The sequence below is a fragment of the Fragaria vesca genome, linkage group LG6 (assembly GCF_000184155.1).
Source record: "Fragaria vesca subsp. vesca linkage group LG6, FraVesHawaii_1.0, whole genome shotgun sequence".
NCBI lineage: Eukaryota > Viridiplantae > Streptophyta > Magnoliopsida > Rosales > Rosaceae > Fragaria > Fragaria vesca.
This window is the reverse complement of record NC_020496.1, coordinates 12,304,359-12,321,812: the sequence shown is the minus strand read 5'-3', so window position 1 is coordinate 12,321,812 and position 17,454 is coordinate 12,304,359. Positions and strand designations below refer to the sequence as shown.

The 17,454-nt window shown below is 38.2% G+C and overlaps 3 protein-coding genes and 1 pseudogene across 4 annotated transcripts in view; 1 reads left to right on the top strand and 3 right to left on the bottom strand.

The window, feature by feature from the left end:
- Positions 1-5,172: 5,172 nt before the first annotated feature.
- LOC101307234 lies at positions 5,173-6,415 on the bottom strand (annotated as a pseudogene).
- Positions 6,416-8,488: 2,073 nt separating this feature from the next.
- LOC101314003 (disease resistance protein RGA2-like) lies at positions 8,489-13,189 on the top strand. Of its 2 annotated transcripts, XM_004302925.1 has the most exons (4): positions 8,489-10,741; positions 10,830-12,246; positions 12,560-12,622; positions 12,811-13,189. In XM_004302925.1, the coding sequence occupies exons 1-3, from the start codon at positions 8,726-8,728 to the stop codon at positions 12,592-12,594; spliced, it is 3,468 nt and encodes a 1,155-aa protein (XP_004302973.1). In that variant the 5' UTR covers positions 8,489-8,725; the 3' UTR covers positions 12,595-12,622; positions 12,811-13,189. The 2 variants fall into 2 exon arrangements, with proteins under 2 accessions (XP_004302973.1, XP_004302972.1); XM_004302924.1 differs by lacking the exons at positions 12,560-12,622; positions 12,811-13,189 and having other exon boundaries at positions 10,830-12,361.
- On the bottom strand, positions 13,188-16,124 carry LOC101314479 (uncharacterized protein At1g04910-like). Its single transcript, XM_004302926.1, has 6 exons — positions 16,084-16,124; positions 15,861-15,940; positions 15,411-15,481; positions 15,241-15,329; positions 14,727-14,948; positions 13,188-14,345 (listed from the first exon to the last, which is right to left on the bottom strand). The coding sequence occupies exons 3-6, from the start codon at positions 15,420-15,422 to the stop codon at positions 13,613-13,615; spliced, it is 1,056 nt and encodes a 351-aa protein (XP_004302974.1). The 5' UTR covers positions 15,423-15,481; positions 15,861-15,940; positions 16,084-16,124; the 3' UTR covers positions 13,188-13,612.
- The window catches only part of LOC101306945 (pentatricopeptide repeat-containing protein At1g52640, mitochondrial-like), a 7,636-nt gene continuing 6,095 nt past the window's right edge, over positions 15,914-17,454 (bottom strand). Inside the window, exons 5-6 of the mRNA XM_004305280.1 lie at positions 17,013-17,264; positions 15,914-15,940 (exon numbers count right to left, since the gene is read on the bottom strand). Of these exons, the coding sequence (XP_004305328.1) occupies positions 15,914-15,940; positions 17,013-17,264 (279 nt within the window). The remainder of the gene's footprint in view (positions 15,941-17,012; positions 17,265-17,454) is intronic.

The window sequence follows — 17,454 nt, the reverse complement described above, 5'->3', positions numbered from 1 at the left end:
ANAAAAAAAAAAAAAAAAAAAAAAAAACAGCTAAGTTGGTAATCCCGGAGCAGTCTACTACTGTAGTAGGTACCTTGGTATAAGTTCCAAGGATCGACCTTGTCAAGATTGGATTATTATATCTGGGCCTTCATAATACACATGGTTCAAGTACTCTCTGTATATTTAGGTATTTGAGTTTTCACTATGAATGTATACAAAGATATTGGTAACACGTCTTCCACTTGTGAACTAAGACGTATTCTATTGTGTAATTAAGTGTACTAGGCACATCTACTTGTCAACTATGATTTTATTATGAATGTAAACAAACGATATTCTTTTCGTGTCATCTACTTACAAACTAAGACGTATTCAATTGTGTAATTGCGTGTATTACGTGGTCTACTTGTCAACTATGAGTTTATTAGTCCAGCACACTGCAATAAGCTCCATCAGAAATGCATAGTCCGATTGCATTGGTATTGGAATATGACATACTATTAAGGTCAGTTGCCCTAAGATGGAGAAAGGCTAGTAGTAACGATAAGCAAGAGATGGTTCTTCATGATAACATTAGTTAATACTGGATTTTGCCTCTTAGTGATCCAGTTGATGCTCAAAATTCTTTATATTATCACAATGATGCCCGACAATTTGCTTGATAACTTTCGATAGGTACCAAAATGGTAGGTTTGGTAACTTTGGTAGCTTTGTGAGAAGCTGCTAAAAAATTAAAAATAATTAAGTGATTCATTTTCATTCATAAGTGTCTATTCTACCGAATTTCGTTTTAAGGTCATCTCAAAATTACTTTTTAGTTACATCGAAACTCATTATACAAGGAATTTTGCTACCTCAAAAACTCTCCCCTAGGACTAAAGTTTTGATTTGAATAGATCAACCCAATTTCTGTCATTTGCAATATGCTTATTGACTGACCGTCATGTGGACTGGAAATAGAACACTGGTTCCTTTAGCACCGTTCATTTTTCAAGTGTTATGGTCATACTAACGTGACTATAGTATATATATAATTGTTTGGGGCAAAGCATGTAATAATGGGATCCGGCTCCTCTAAAGTGAGGAGTCTGTAAATTTAGATGAAGTTCATTAAATCTCGGTTTTTTGTCTAATCTAAAGGCTCTGAATATTGACACATCATTATTGCATAATTTTGTTCTCTTGGTATAAACAATGGCCAATTTTATTTTTAAAATCATCACAAGGATACTTGCTGATCGGCTTTCTCCTATTGCTTCACGTATCATTTTGCCGAATCAATTTGCCTTTCTTAAAGGTCGTCAAATTTCTGACTGCATTCTTCTTACTTCTGAGTGTGTGAATCTAATGGAGAATTCTTGTGTTGATGGAAATATTGCTATTAAACTAGATGTGGCCAAAGCTTTTGATACCCTAAACTGGAGCTTCTTAGAGCGGACTCTTAATGCATTTGGTTTTCATGCTACATTTGTTCAGTGGGTGGGCACTATCCTTGCTTCAGCAAAGCTCTCTATTCTATTTAATGGCTCTCCGGTGGGATTCTTTAATTGTAGTCGAGGAGTTCGCCAGGGAGACCCATTGTCTCCTCTTTTATTCTATCTAGCAGAGGAAGTGCTTAGTAGAGGCATTGCCAATCTTGTCTCATCTGGTAAACTTCAGACCATTTCATCTTCTAGAGGTATGAAAGCTCCTAGTCATGTTTTATATGCTGATGACATAATGATATTTTGCAAGGGTAAGAAGGAAGGCCTCTTAAATTTGCTTAGTTTTATTGAGGACTATGGCTTAAATTCAGGGTAGTTGGTAAATAAGGAAAAGTCTCAGGTTTTTTTGGGGAATTCAGCAATCGCTCGACGCTCTTTAATTACTAGATGGTTAGACATTCCAGTTGGCAAACTTCCATTCACTTATTTGGGTGTTCCGATTTTCATTGGTCGACCGAAGAGGCGTTATTTTCAGGGGCTTGCTGATAGGGTCAAAAGTCAATTCTCACAATGGCGTGGAAGCTCCCTTTATGATGGCTGGTCGAGTGGTTCTGGTTAACTCAGTGATTACTAGTATGCTCTCTCATAGTTTTTTTGTCTATTCTTGGCCTCAAACAGTGTTATCTGATTTACGAAGGTGGGTAAAGAATTTTGTCTGGACAGGAAATGTGCTTTCTTGTGGATATTCTACTGTTGCATGGGCGAAATGTTGTTCCCCAATCAGTGAAGGGGGGCTTGGTCTCAAAAATTTTCCAGTTCTTAATAGAGCGTTTCTTCTGAAGAAATTTTGGGATATTCTTACTTCTTCTTCCATGGCTTCTACATTCTTTCGACGTCGTTTTTTAAATAAGTTTGGACAGCCATGCACTTACTACAAGCGTTCTTCTATCTGGCCTGGTTTTCATCCTCTCTTCCAAGATATTTTGGATGGTTCACAATGGATTATAGGCTCTGATACAACCCTTGACTTCTGGCATCATAATTGGTTGGGTTCTTCAATCATTGAGCGCTTGAATATTCCAGTTTCAATAGCTAATACTCTACAATTGAAGTTGTCAAATTTTATTAATAATGGTTGCTGGGTTTGTCCCATTAACTTACAGTCATTGTGTGCGCCTTTTTGGGAAGATATCATCAAGATTACTCTCCCTTTCAAAGATGGTTTCGTGGACAGGTTGGTTTGGAAGTCTGCAAAGGATGGTAAGCTAACAGTGGCTCTTGCTTATGATTTAAAACGTCCTCATCTTCCTAGAGTTCCTTGGGCTCGGTTTGTTTGGCATTCATGTTTTCGTGCTAGGAACTCAGTAGTTTTGTGGAAATACATGCATGGAAAGTTACTTACTGATGATATTCGACAACTTCGTGGTTGCTATTTGTCTTCAGTTTGCTCCCTCTGTCATAATACTGTTGAGACTGCAGAGCACCTCTTTTTGCATTGTTCTTTTGCAACGTACTAATATCTGGGGGAATCTTTTAGATTTGTTTCAAGTTCGGGGTGTCTTCAATGATATTATTTCTTTCTTTACCTACCCAGTACGTCATGGTTATAGCTCTCAATTGACTTTGTTATGGTGGGGAATGATTGGAGCTAGTTTTTATGTTATTTGGCATGCAAGGAATGCTCTTCGCTTTCAAGAGTTAATCATATTGCCAGGTTCCTTACTCCATTCTATTAAGATGCAACTTCATGAGATTAATTTTTTGAGTAAGGGCACAATGAAGAATACTGTAGGTGAGCTTTGCATTTTACATCGCATTGGTATTAAGGGTAGGCCATCAAAAGCTCCGAAAATTGTTGAAGTTATGTGGCATGTTCCCTTTATTTATCAAGTCAAGCTTAACACTGATGGTGCGGCTCATGGCTCTCCTGGTCTGGCAGGTTTTGGTGGCATTTTTCGAGATCATTTGGGTCAGGTTTTAGGTTGTTTTTCAGGAAATCTTGGCATTGCTAATGCATTAGAAGCTGAGCTGCAGGCGGTCATTCACGCCATTCAAATGGCTTCGCAGAGAGATTGGCATTCTCTTTGGATTGAAAGTGATTCTACTTTAGTGATTCATTTTCTTTCTTCATTTCAAGTAGATGTTCCTTAGCGTTTCACTACTGAGTGGTTTAACTGTCGGACTATTCTTACTACTATGACTGTTAAAGTATCTCATATTTATCGGGAGGGTAACAGCGTTGCTGACTGCTTAGCAAATTTTGGTGCGGATAATGCGGGAGTTCATTGGTGGGATTCATGTCCACCTTGTGCAATTACAGCTTATTCACGTGATTTAGCAGGCTTTCTCAACTATCGTTTTAGTTTCTAATCTTATATTGGTTTTTTGATTTGTAATTCATTAGGCAGCAGCATCAACGAATTTGTTCTTTGTTGTTCTTTGTCCTTAGTAGATCACAGGTTTTTGTGTTGTTCTTTTTTTTTGTTTTGGAGAGGTTTTGGTTTATGTCCCCTTCTCCCTTTATGTACTCTTTTGTTCTTTTTTTTCAATAAAATAACTGGAACCGGGCGTAAGCTTGGCTGAGTTTCAAACCCTTAAAAAAAAATTAAAAAAAAAAAAAACCGTAGGTTCACTTGCCCCGTTAACTCTAGCAACAACAACAACAAACTTTGGGATTTCTCATCGAACCCTCTTTCTTTTACCGAACTTACTGCTTTTTTTTATGTTTGTGATTGTTCACCATCAATTAGGCTGTTGGATTCTTGGAGATGAAAAACATTCTGTCTATCTTCTCACCATCAATTGGAGAAAAACTTAGTCATCTGAGGTGAATGGGGATTAATTTAGGAGAAATTAGAGATTGGGAGATGAAGTTTTTTTGCAGCAGAAGATTGAAATGGATAATTAATGGAGAAAAGGAGATGAAATGAGGAAACCCAAACATGATTTTTCATTTTGTTGGACGTGCGCAAGACAATAAGACCCAGATTTTAGCTCTTGTGACCTAACAATTAATAATGGTGGCAACAGTTTTTTCTAGATCAATGGAGAAGGAGCAAAACCCAGAAGGGATTATATCTGCGTAGAGGGCCTTGGGCTCTTGGTTGCAGTCATGCAGATGTGAGTTATGGCAGCAGATCAGTATGAGAAAGGAGGCGAGGAAGAAGAAGATAGACGACGCTTTAGTTGCAATGGTGGTGCTAATATTTCGATTAACGTTAACGTCCGTTTGAGAGAAAACATCTAAATGTGATATTAGATGTGGCAACTATATGACCATAAGATTAGATGAATAATTAAGATTTTATGAACTTTATATAAAGTTACTGCAGAGGAGCTCAATCCGTAATAATGTTCCAAGTATTAGCTAGTCACATCTGAAAGCTACTCTCTTTTGGGAATGTCAATTACAATTTACAAGCACCATGTATATGACGCAAAGTGGTGTCCTAGTGAAAACAGACATCTGAGTGACTGGTAGAGCTTGATTTAGCTGTTGACATAGGCACCATTCTTGACAATTTTATTGGTGGCAGGTTCGGCTTCTCAGCTGAATTTGGATCCAGATTTGAACTATCAAGCTTACAGATGCAAAGAAATGCAGCTCACAGACTGTGAAGTGGAAACTGAATCATATTGAAAATGGCATATGCAATTCATGAGGCATCAAAACTTTTAACTGACAATGATACATAAGCTGACATTACACCCTGCTTGAAATCCTAAAACCCCATGCACACATTTTCATTGATAATATAAGCTTCTGTCATCTTGGCCCCGAAAGCCGAACACCAGACATGGGCATATCACTATAGTAACCGGTGAGTCCTGCTGGTGAAGTAGCTTCTTTGCTGTTCCAACGTAAGAAACTTAAATGAGGACCTGATGGGCGGGGAGGATGTTAGCGGTGGTGGTAAATCACAAAAACCTTCAAGCATTTGCACCACTCTAGTCATCGGAGGTCTCATTTGCATCTCATCCTGAATACACCACAATGCAACTTCGATTGCAGCCACTACTTTCTCATCTTTTTCATCCACATCTAACTTAGGATCAATGAATTCTTTCAAGTTTCCTTCTTCCAGAAGTTTGAAGGCATAGTATGGGAAGTGAGATTTTCCCGAACTCTCCCCTGGAGCAAAATTCCTTTTTCCACCAATGATTTCAAGTAAAACCATGCCGTAACTATAAACGTCACTTTTCTCTGATATGGCAGCATTGGTGATCCATTCTGGTGCGAGGTACCCTCTCGTTCCCCTCAGCGTCGTGTGTGCAAGGCATTGGTCCCGGTTCATCAGCTTAGCCAAACCGAAATCTGAAACTTTGGCATTGAAATTTTCATCAAGAAGAACATTTTCAGGTTTTATATCACAGTGGACAATCTTCTCTTCACATTCTTCATGGAGATAAGCCAACCCTTTTGCAGTCCCCAATGCAATACTGAATCTTGTGTTCCAATCCAATAAATGGTCATCCTTCTTTTTATTGAATATCCATTTATCTAAAGACCCTTTTGCCATGTACTCATAAACAAGAAGCCTGTGAATCCCTTCTTTACAAAAGCCTCTCAGCTTGACCAAATGTGCATGTCGAATTTTTCCAATGATAGTAACTTCAGCTCTAAACTCTTTTTTCCCCTGAAATTGTCCCTCTAATTTTTTTACAGCCAGCTGGATGCCATCTGGAAGCTCACCTAGGTAAACAGAACCAAACCCTCCTATGCCAATTTTTGTGGAGAAATTTTTTGTTGCTGTGCTAAGATCGCTATAACTGAAACGAATGGGCATTCCTGAAACACTTTCCAAGAAATCATCCTCTTCCTTGATTTCTTCAGAGTAGTCCAGTAATCTCTTCTTCTTGCGGTAGTACAAGAATCCAAAAGAAACTAGACCAACCAACACCAATATTGTTACAATCAAAATGACCACTATAACAAGGATGTGCATTCTTCCATTTTGGTTTACCTTTTTTGCAGGGCTTAGCCCTACATATTCATTAAAGACCTTCATAGTTTTCAAATATGAGTCCTTATAGTTTGTAAATATTATTAGAATTTCAGTTTACCCCCCAAATCTTTGGTGGCAAAATCAGTTTAGTCCTGCAACTTTTTTTTTAAATCAGTTCGCCTCTTCAACTTTCATAAACACGTCAGTTTGGTCCAATTTTTGAATTCCCCTCGAAATATGACGTCACCAAAGTTGTTGGAACTGACAAGAGGACCCATAATTCAGCTTTATCCTCTCATTTTCAACGAAATGTCTGAAATTATATATTGGTCCTCTTGTCAGTTCCAACAGCTTTGGTGACATTATATTTCGAGGAGAATTAAAAAATTGGACCTAACTGATGTGTTTATGAAAGTTGAAGGGGCGAACTGATTTAAAAAAAAAAAATTGCAAGACTGAACTGATTTTGCCACCAAAGATTTGGGAGGTAAACTAAATTTAATTCATATTATTATTTACCACATGAGTTCTTAAAGTAATAATATTAGTCTTCAAAATGGTAATATAAGTCCTTAAAATTGCATCAACTTTTTTTTATCATTTTAAGGACTCAATTACCACTTTGAGCACACATTTTACCACTTAAGACTAATTATGTAACTAAAAATTTACAACTTAATTTAAAAACTCATGTTACAATTTTAAGGACTAATATTACTACTTTGAGGACTCAATTTACAATTTTATAATAAAGTTGATGCATGTCACGCATTAACAAACTATAGTCTTACCCTTAAAATACTGACTTTGCAAATAAAAATTCAGCTGACTTTTAGTTGGCTAAACTGCTGAAGTCTCCTATTGTAGTAAGTAACTTGGTATACGTCCTTAGGTACTTATCCAAATTGGATTATCATATCGATACTTCATAATAAGTTTTGGCTTTTTCTTGATTTATTTAGGTATTAAGTTACCATAATATCCTTTATAGATTAAAGACCGTGCCATAGGGCATCTCCAACAATTGTCCTATAACTTATACCCAAATTTAAAATTTGACTCAACAATTTTTTTCATATGGGTTTTGCATCTCTAACCAAACATAACCATGCGGAGGCCACTCAATTGATGAGTGAATAGTTGAGTCAGTAGTGTTCACCTGGTCAGTTACTGACCAAGAGATTCATGGTCATTCACCTTTGGATGTAAATCCAATGGTGGAGAGAATTATTTTTAAGTAGAGTTGTTTTGTTCTCAACCCTTAGATGTAGATCTAATGATGATTGACCATGAATTACTTGGTCAGTAACTGACTAGGTGAACATGACTACAAAATAAGACTCCTTTTAAGTGAAACCTATTTTTGCTCAAGTTGTATTTAGGTTGTAGATGCAAAATTGAAAAAACCTAAACCTTTTATAGGTTTTAGGAAAAGGGTTGGACATGTCCTATTTGCCTATGATCCAATGAGTTGTTTTGTCGCCAATCCTTTATCACAACCATTGCTTTCATGGATGAAGAAACCATATCATTTGCAAATGCTATGACATTTCACGAACTGGAACCCTAGGTCAACAGACAATTCCGACGAGAATTGAAACATTCGTCAAGCTTAGATTCAATATCGAATGTCATGATTCAACTGTATCCTTTAGACAAACTCTTTAGGCTGCAACACTACCTCATCAGCCCTAACAAAAGTCCCCAACACGTTTCTATTCCGGGTTAAAGCTCGAATGTTGCGCATGCAACTCGCAACCCTGTTATCATCCCCACACATTTAGTAAATTCTAAAAGATCTTAGGTAGCGAGCCAACATTAATCATAGGTCCGCCAAAATTAAAATAAGATTGATATAATACCATGGGACACCATGAAGGATTTCGTTCTAGTACTATTTGGTGGGAGATTGGGTTTGACTTACGAAGTTGTAATATTTGAGTTGTTTAATTGATAAAAAAATAATAATAATAATGATAAAAAAATTGCTGCAATTTCAACTATCTACATGTACCAACTTAAAGGTCAAAAAGAAAAAGGAAAAAAAATAGAGGGTCAATATACAAGTTGCACTTTAAAAAGACGGTAGATAATGATAATCCATATGTATCAAGAACATTGGAAGGTCTAGATGATGAGCTGTAGCCTACATACAAGTGATACAACTATACAGTCTATACTAGTTATCTCATTTTCTTCCGATCATCTTTCTCTTGCAAAAACCTCGAGAAAAGGGAAGTGAACTTCACATCATAAATACTAGTTGGTTTTTCCCTTGTTTCAAATGATATTCCTCTTGTAAGGAAGAATGAGCGTTTCTACTTTCTGTTGCATTTGCTGTCTCCAGTTCTTCGTTTGAGAACAAACAGCAACATGGCTGAAGCAATCATCATCACCCTTGCAGCTCCTGTTGTGAAGATTGCCCTCACTAAATTGACTTCTCTTGTTACCGAGGAGTTTCTTGCATTCACCAATGTCAGGGATGACATGGATACCCTCTGCAGCACTTTGACAGATATTTGTCAGTTGCTTGAAGTTTTGGAAAGAAATCGGACGAATTCTTCTGATGGTTTCCACCAGATGAACAATTGGCTCAAGAAGCTTCAAATAGCAGGTTATGATGCAGGCGATTTAATCGAGTCCTGGGCAGCAGAATATCACCAGTGGAAGACGAAGAAGCAGGTACAAAAACTCTCTCTTCCATTTAGTGCTTCAAAATTTTCCTTTCAGCGCCAAGAAGCATGCGACTTGAAAGAAATTACAGCGAGAATAAAAAAGATTTTACAAGAAGGACAAGTCTATAGAACCATCATTGGAAATCCTCCAATGCGGACTGAAAGCCTTTCACGGGAAACTGGCTCTCTTTCTAACAACATAGTCGAGGGAAGGGGAGACGATGTAGAGAACATAATAAAACTGCTGATACCAGATGAAGAAGCCAGTAATGGAGGCGATATTGATTTTATTCCAATTGTGGGGATGGGCGGCTTGGGTAAAACAACTCTTGCTCAAGTCGTATATAATGATGCAAGAGTTCATGATCATTTTAAAAGAAAATTCTGGGTTTGTGTTACAGAAAATTATGACGAGAAGAAAATTCTCAAAGGAATTTTGGAGTCTAATAAGAGTATTTTTGATGCCGACATCTCATTAGTGGTGCTGCAAGACCGAGTTCGTGAGCTCCTGGTTGAAAAACCATTCTTACTTGTTCTAGATGATTTATGGAACGATGATTATATGAAATTGCAGCCACTAGAAAATTTACTGAAACAAGGCGTCCGTGGAAGTAAGGTCTTGGTTACTACTCGGAACAATGAAGTGTGGAAGATTACAGGTGCAAAAGCCTCCTATAGCTTGCGAGCTTTTAATGATAATGAATCATTGGCGTTATTGGAGAAAATTGCCTTTAAAGAAAGTGCTTTGCCAGATGAGTTGAAGGAATATGCAAAGCAAATTGTAAACAGGTGCAACGGTTTACCTCTGGCAGTAAAACAAGTTGGGGGTCTGCTCCGTGGAATCACTGAGGCAGAGGAGTGGAGTTATATCGCTAAAAGTGAAATATGGGAACTAAAAAAAGATAAAGTACTGCCTGCTCTTCGATTGAGTTACAACAATCTTTCTTCAGCTCTAAAGCAGTGTTTTGCATTTTGTTCCCTGTTTCCGAAAGCTCATGTTTTTGACAAAACTGAGTTGGTAAAATTATGGACAGCAGAAGCATTCATTCAACCTCATGAAAGACACAGGACAGAAGTCATAGGAAGCAGATACTTCAAAGAGCTGTCAGACAGGTTCTTCTTTGAGATCTTGGCGGAAGACGAGAACAAGGGCAGAATGCATGATCTTGTCCATGACTTGGCGCTATCCATCTCCTCTCCCTTTTGCTGCCAAGTGAAAGATGTTGTGCCAAACAAATTTGAGGAAGTTACTCGCCATGTATCACTGCTTTCAAACGAGGTTGAGCAGCCCCTTTCAGAAATAATCAAAAGATCAAAGAAGCTGCGCACGCTTTTATTGCCAAATAAACAGTTCAAAGCCTTTGGGAAAGCTGACCGTGAAATATTCCATTCACTCAAGTACATGCGCACGCTAGACTTGAGTTCAAGCACACTTCAAGAGCTGTCAGGCTCAATCGAGAATTTGAAGCTTTTGCACTACCTTGATTTATCAAAAACTGAAATTAAAAAGCTTCCTGATTCAATATGCAACCTCTACCAATTGGAGACGTTGAAACTTTCAGATTGCCCTTGGCTTTTCACTTTGCCCAGGAAGCTCAAAACTCTTGTCAACCTGAGACATCTGGAGCTAGATGAAATGTTTTGGTACACAGTATCGACGCTTCCAGAAAGCATTGGGTGTCTAACCGGTCTGCACAATCTTCACAAATTTCAGGTTCGTCTTGTCCTTTCTTTTCTCTTTTGTTCAGGTTGTTCTTTCTCTGTACTTCATCTCTCATGTAACAAGAAATGTGTACATTCAGGTTGGCTGCAATACAGGATACAAACTTCAAGAATTGAAGAAAATGGAGTACCTTACAGGGTTCCTGCACATCTCAAACCTGGAAAACGCAGTAGATGCACGGGAGGCCAACTTGAAAGAAAAAGAAATGATTAAAAAACTGGTATATGAATGGAGCAGCAGCAATCTGAACTTGCAAGATGAAGACGCCAAGCAGGTACTCGAAGACCTGCAGCCTCACCCAATGGTCCAAGACATCCAAATCTGTCACTACAGGAGCTCTGAATTTCCAATTTGGATCAGATACGGAAAGTATGAAAATTTGGGTTCCATATACTTAAATCATTGCACAGGGATCAAAATCCTCTCTCTTGGCGAGTTACCCAACCTCAGAGAACTCCGTCTCAAAAACATGCCAGAAATGATGGAATGGAAGGAAGAGAGAATCCTTTTCTTCTCGCGTCTACATATAAGTGGCTGCCCAAAGCTGACAAAACTGCCCAGCATGTTTTCTGCATTACGCAGTATGAAGATCAAGAATTGTGAATCATTGGATACCATTCCAGTTGGCCCTGTGCAATTCATAACACTTGCTGGCAATCCTGTACTGAAGCACTGGACTGAAGCCGATGTATTTGCAAGGAGCGTTGTCGATGGTCGCCCAGTCATAAGTCATGGCATGACAAGTCATTCTCTGTTGGAAGCAAACATTATCAACTGCCCTGAACTGCAGACGTTGCCAAGCGAACTTTATCCACAGAAACTGGAAATCAGCAGGTGCAAGAAACTGCGCACCCTACCAGATGCAAACCATGCACAACGGCTTCAGGTTTTAGCATTGGATGCATGTCATGATGAAACTTTAGTCGGTATGATCCCAAGTTCTGAGACTTTATATTCCTTGGTGATATCTAACATCCCAAATCTCATTTGTCTCCCAAAGTGGCCTAGTCTCCCTGGCCTCCAAGCATTGTATATCCGTGATTGCGCAGACCTTGCGTATCTATCCAACCAAGAGAACGGGAACTGGTTGTTTGAGTGCTTCAACTCTCTAAAGCATCTCTCCATCCGTAACTGTCCTAAACTTCTGACGCTGCCAGCTGAAGGCCTCCCAACCAGCCTACAAGTTTTGAGTATTGGCCCATGTGCAAGTCTCAGTTCTTTCGGCCCCGGGGAAGTATTCGCAAAACTCACATCCCTTACTGATCTTTACCTTGAAGATTGCCCAGCACTCGAGTCCTTGCCTAAGGAAGGCCTGTCAGCGTCTGTCCAGCATCTGTCTATCCAAGGATGCCCGTCGCTGATAAGAAGTTGTGGAAAAGACTGCAATGATTGGCCAAAGATCAAGGACATCCCGGATCTGGAAATAGAGACGCCATCTACCGAAACTTCAAGCTCATCCTCAGCAAGTTGGTACAATCTTCGTAGGAACCGCAAAGGTACAATAATTAAATTTAGAGTTTGTAATCATAATTTAACTAGTTTATAATCATAAGCGACGAGCGGTTGGTACCGGTCTTACAGAGAAGCTGATATTGTCCAATCCTTGTCAGAAAAAAAAATAAATAAATAAATAAAAAAATAAAAAACTGGAGACTTCAAAAAGAAACATGATTTTGAAATTCACGAGCACGTCCACTTCAAATAAAAGAATGCAAAAGACTAAAATAAAGTACCAAGAATTGGAATTTTATGCCAGTACTGAACCAGAGTACCAGACCAGTGACACTGTTTTCCTGTCTGAATTTGCAGGAAACAAATCTAAAGGAAAGAAGGCTTTGGAATGATGCCAAGCTTCTGGAGTTACACAAACAGGTTAATACAGCAATTCCGTTTATCTTTAATTACGCATCATCAACACTTTGCTTGAGATGGTTTCTGCTTTCTACTTTCTACAGCTTAAAACAATATGATGAAAAGAAAAACAAAAATTGGTAGTGATATCATTGCATCCAACCATAACTAATCATGATTCTTAACAAGGCTTTATAAATAACCTGCAGGGAAGTCAAGAGGGATGGAAGCCTCGATGTTGGCAAAGTAAGCGGCCTTACAGCCTCTTTTGTTTTCTTATTTTCCCTTTATTTGCTTGATGAGATGAGTGAGGTAGTTTGTTTGATTTAAAAACAAAAACAAAACAAAAAAAACAGAAAAACAGAAAAAGAACAAACACAAAAACAGAAAACCAAAAACGTAAAAAAGAGAGATGTATCTTTTTTAGGAGGGTAAACTGGTAAAGCCCTGTTTTATTTAACTATTGTGTATTTGTAATAATAATGACATTACAGGCGTGATGGCCTAGCCTCCCATTGGGTCCCAGCCATCAAAAAAAAGGATGTAGCATTTGTAAATAACTTGATTTGTGTTTTTTGTTTTTCTTGAGCTAGTCTGAATTCAAGGGTAAAACTCTAGTGAGGACCTCTAAAACAAGACAACATGAGTACCATTAAATCAACATAAATTGATGGATGCTTGTATGTTGAAAAAAACAATGGTATTTCACCGAAATTTTGAACTGCACCTCTAACCGGAGATTTTAAAGTCCAAACAAGAAACTACGTACTGAATTTGCATATACAACCATAAGGACGCATAACAGGAACGTTTAGAAATCCAATTTGATTTTTAGACACCATTTGCTCAGATGTTGGGGTAAGAAGGCGCAATGTCAGCTCTCAAAGATATAAAATCTCAGTACTGTTTAGTAATCTAGACATTCTAATCCTACAAACTTCACAAAACTAGAAAGAATTTAAAAACAAAAATACAAAATAAATGAAGGAAAGATGAAACTGACATCAGAAATCACAATTTGAACTCACAAAAGCAATCAGGCAATGCAGATCCTCTTCCCATGACAAAATCATCTTTGTGAGCCTTCCACAGTGCATGCACCAATTCATTACTGCTTAACCCTTGAGAAGTGAGGTCAGCAAAAGCTCTTCTGCTTAAGAAAAGAGTCTTGTACAACCCATTAAAAGTTCGCATTGCTGCAACCATCTTATCCATATTTCCGAAATATGTTGCTATATATGAATCACTGTTAATAGACACGTAGTAGTCCAATGCTGCTTTTGTGTTTCCATGCATGCTTTTGAAATCCTCACCACTAAGTAGGCTAGATTTGGTAACTACATTGGTGTAAATGGATGTTAATCCTTCAATTTCCATCAGACCGTCCCCAGCTGCCAGATAAATGTTTGTATTTGTTGGGATGGAAAGCACTTGTAGTATGAAGGCTGTCTCATTAGGCGTAAGAGGACATTTTCCTCGCTTCCTCCAAATTTGAGCAAGCTCTCCAGTCCACGGCTTTCTATCTCCCTGTGCTGCCTTGATGGCTTCAATAGAAGCAGGAGCTAGGTTGGGATATTCACATTGACTGTAGGCTACCATATCCGGCTCAAAACGAAGGTGAAGTGAGAGAAAAGGTTTAGGTATGGCATCAAGAAGCTCAGAGGCTTTCTTCTCCAAGGATTTTGTGAGGCGTAAAGCACTGTAACATGCTTGGCAAAGTGCAGCTTTTGCATACGTAGGATACCTACATAATGAATATAACAAAACCTATCAGTGAACTGAAAGAATGCTATTCTAAGATCAGAAAGCTCGTTAAGTTCTTTTAGTCATCAAACTGAGGTTTGTACACAGACAGTTGCATCCCAAAATAAAATAAGTAATGGTGAATCAATTATCAAAATCCAATCTCATAAGCATCTCAAAAGTGACGGAATAAACAAGATAACTTTCAGATATGCTAACAGCCCTAAAACAACAACTAAGCTAGGACTTGTACTTCACCCTAAACTTAATATAAAGCAATCAACCTCCACCATAGGGGTAGGGTATATAGTCACAGTAATTAGTCTACCAATGTAAGATCAGAACAACCAATATGAAGAAAAGAAAATACGTATTGAAATACCTATCCCTTCTTTGGCTCATAGCAGGCGTGATTGAAATATAATGATGTTCTAATAGGGATGGAAGAACACTTTCTGTGTAATCAAATTGGCCTTTGCGCTTGCTACAATCCACATGGAAGGGTTCTTTTGAACCAATCTCCGATGGTAACTCTTTGACAACAGTGATGAAGCCATTCATCCGTTGAATAAAGTAGTCGACATCAAAGACATCTGCAAAACCACTGAGGTGATAAAAAAAGTTACATGAGGATACAGCTTGCACGATAACACATAAAGAACATTGTCATTCTTCTAAATGCATGGAGAACAGGAGAAGTCAATAGTTCCCAAATGAGCTCATTTAAATCCTCACGAGAATGTTCAAGAATAGCAAGAGACATTTTTTGACCAATAAAGTGAAAACTTCTTTTTGCCTCAAAGCATTGAAAGACCCTGTGGTTAATTAAGGTTTTGATATCTATCAGAGATGATTTATGAAATAAAATTGCGACTGATATATGAAGAGCTGATTACCTTGATTCATTCCAATAAGCAGCCACCTCAAACTTTGGCAGAACAAGGGTTGCATTTAAAAGACGGGCAACACCAACACCATCACATAACTGCAGTAACCATAAATCATGCTTAGCAAAGTGGTAACTTAAAACCGAGTAATTATATTAATAAGCAGAACAATCACATACATCTCTTCTCATCTGATTAAGTCCCCCATAGCAATCCACTCGAATGAATCCATTACTCTTTGATGGCAGAGCTGCAGCATTTCAACAAAAAACCAATGCAATTGTCTGCAATGATTGTCAATTAAATTCGACTGAGAATAGACACGAATTTTTTCCTTTTAATCTTTCTTTGCATTCGCATTATCACATAACAAACAAATTTCAAATGCATTCCCTAAGACTAGGCAGTTCCAAAAAACCACAAATAGTTCTGGGATAACCTCCAAATTGAGTCATGCAGATACAGCATTGCATACTCTATAACCTATTTGTTCATTTCATCGAAATGATTCTCCACATTTTCCACATAACCCTACCCTACGGCTCGAAAGCTTAATGAAATCTTTATGTACAACGCAATTTGCAGAAAGAACCAATGCAAAGGAATCAGCAAAGTAAGTTGGAAATTACCAGTGAGATGTCCTTGTAGCCACCACTTGCAAGGTCTCCACTCCACCAGCCTCCTAACACTCCATATATCCAATTTTCTCCTGCATCCATAAAACACAAATCAAATCAAAAACCAATACCTGTTCAAGCATGAATTACATAAACCAACAAATTTCCTGCTGAAACAAATTGAAAAGTATAGAAATAAAAGAGGAAAAAGTGAGAAGAGGTAGGAAATCCATACTGGGGTGAAGCGAGAGAGAGCGGGGACTGGTAGAAAGGCGAACTGGGAAAGAAGACAAGGACGGCAAGGATGAGGGAGAGAGTGACCACCACTACGGTGAACATGGGCTTCACTGAAATCACCGCCATAACATCTCTGGCTTGCCAAATCGAGGATTGAGCGCAGAAGAAGAAGAAGAAGAAGAAACACTGTTGGATCGTATTGGTGTTTTTTAAGATCTCGGAGGGTATTAAAATATGTGAGGGGGAGAGACAGGTGGATTTGGAACATGAACCGGGCTCATTGTACACCGGCTATTCTTAAAATTCAAAGTTCCGGTTTTATAATTTTATTTTTCTAAAAAAAAAATAATAATTATAATAATAAAATAAATAAATAAAACTCGATTTGCTGATATAATCTTTCTTTGTACGTATCAATAAGTTTTATTAGTAACTTTGTGTAAGCGATGGATAATTTTTTTTGTTTAAACCTCGATGAAGCGGATAATTTTTTTTTGTTTAAACCTCGATGAAGCGAGGGAAATTTATTGAGAAGAAAAAAGAAGAAAACATCATAGTAGGAGGGACCTAACTCCACTCCTAACAAAAATAAAAACAAACCTATAACTCACAACAAAACAACAAAAGTTAACAGAAACGAAAGGTGGGAAGCCCCAACCCATCGTTATTACAAAGAGAAATAACAAAATTTGGGGGCAAGTCCCACCACGTCAAGCCTGAAGACGTTGTCCCTTCATTTGCCAATACATCTGCAACTCTGTTACCTTCTCGAAATATGTGAGAAGAGTGAAAATTCATCTGAGAAATTCGGTACAAGCAATTGCTCCACTCTACACTTAGTTGCCAAGGCACTAAAGTGGGAGAGCGAAGGAAACTAAGAACTAGCTCTGAGTCTACTTCCAACCAGATATGCTTCCACTCTCGTACCCAAGCTAATTCAATAGCTTTGATAACAGCCATAACTTCAGCAGCAACAGAGCTTGGAATGTCCAAGTTAGAGCAAAAAGCACCCATAACTTTGCCACTGTAATCACGAAATACCCCGCCATAACCAGCTTTGTTCGAACTACTTTTCCATGCCCCATCAGTGTTCAACTTAATACACCCATACGGAGGAGGGTGCCAGTTAACTTCGATTACTCTTGGTGCACGCCGAGGCCGACATTGAACCCCAACTTTCTTCAAAACCACAAGCTCCTTAGTAGAATTAAACATGCATCCAGTGGCTAACTTACTTGATGAAATAACATGGCCTGAAATGAGGGAACATACACGTGTAGCATCCACCCTAAGACCTTCATATTTAATCTTGTTCCTTGAACTCCAAATAAACCATAGAGTCGTAACAAAACATGTTGACCACAATTCC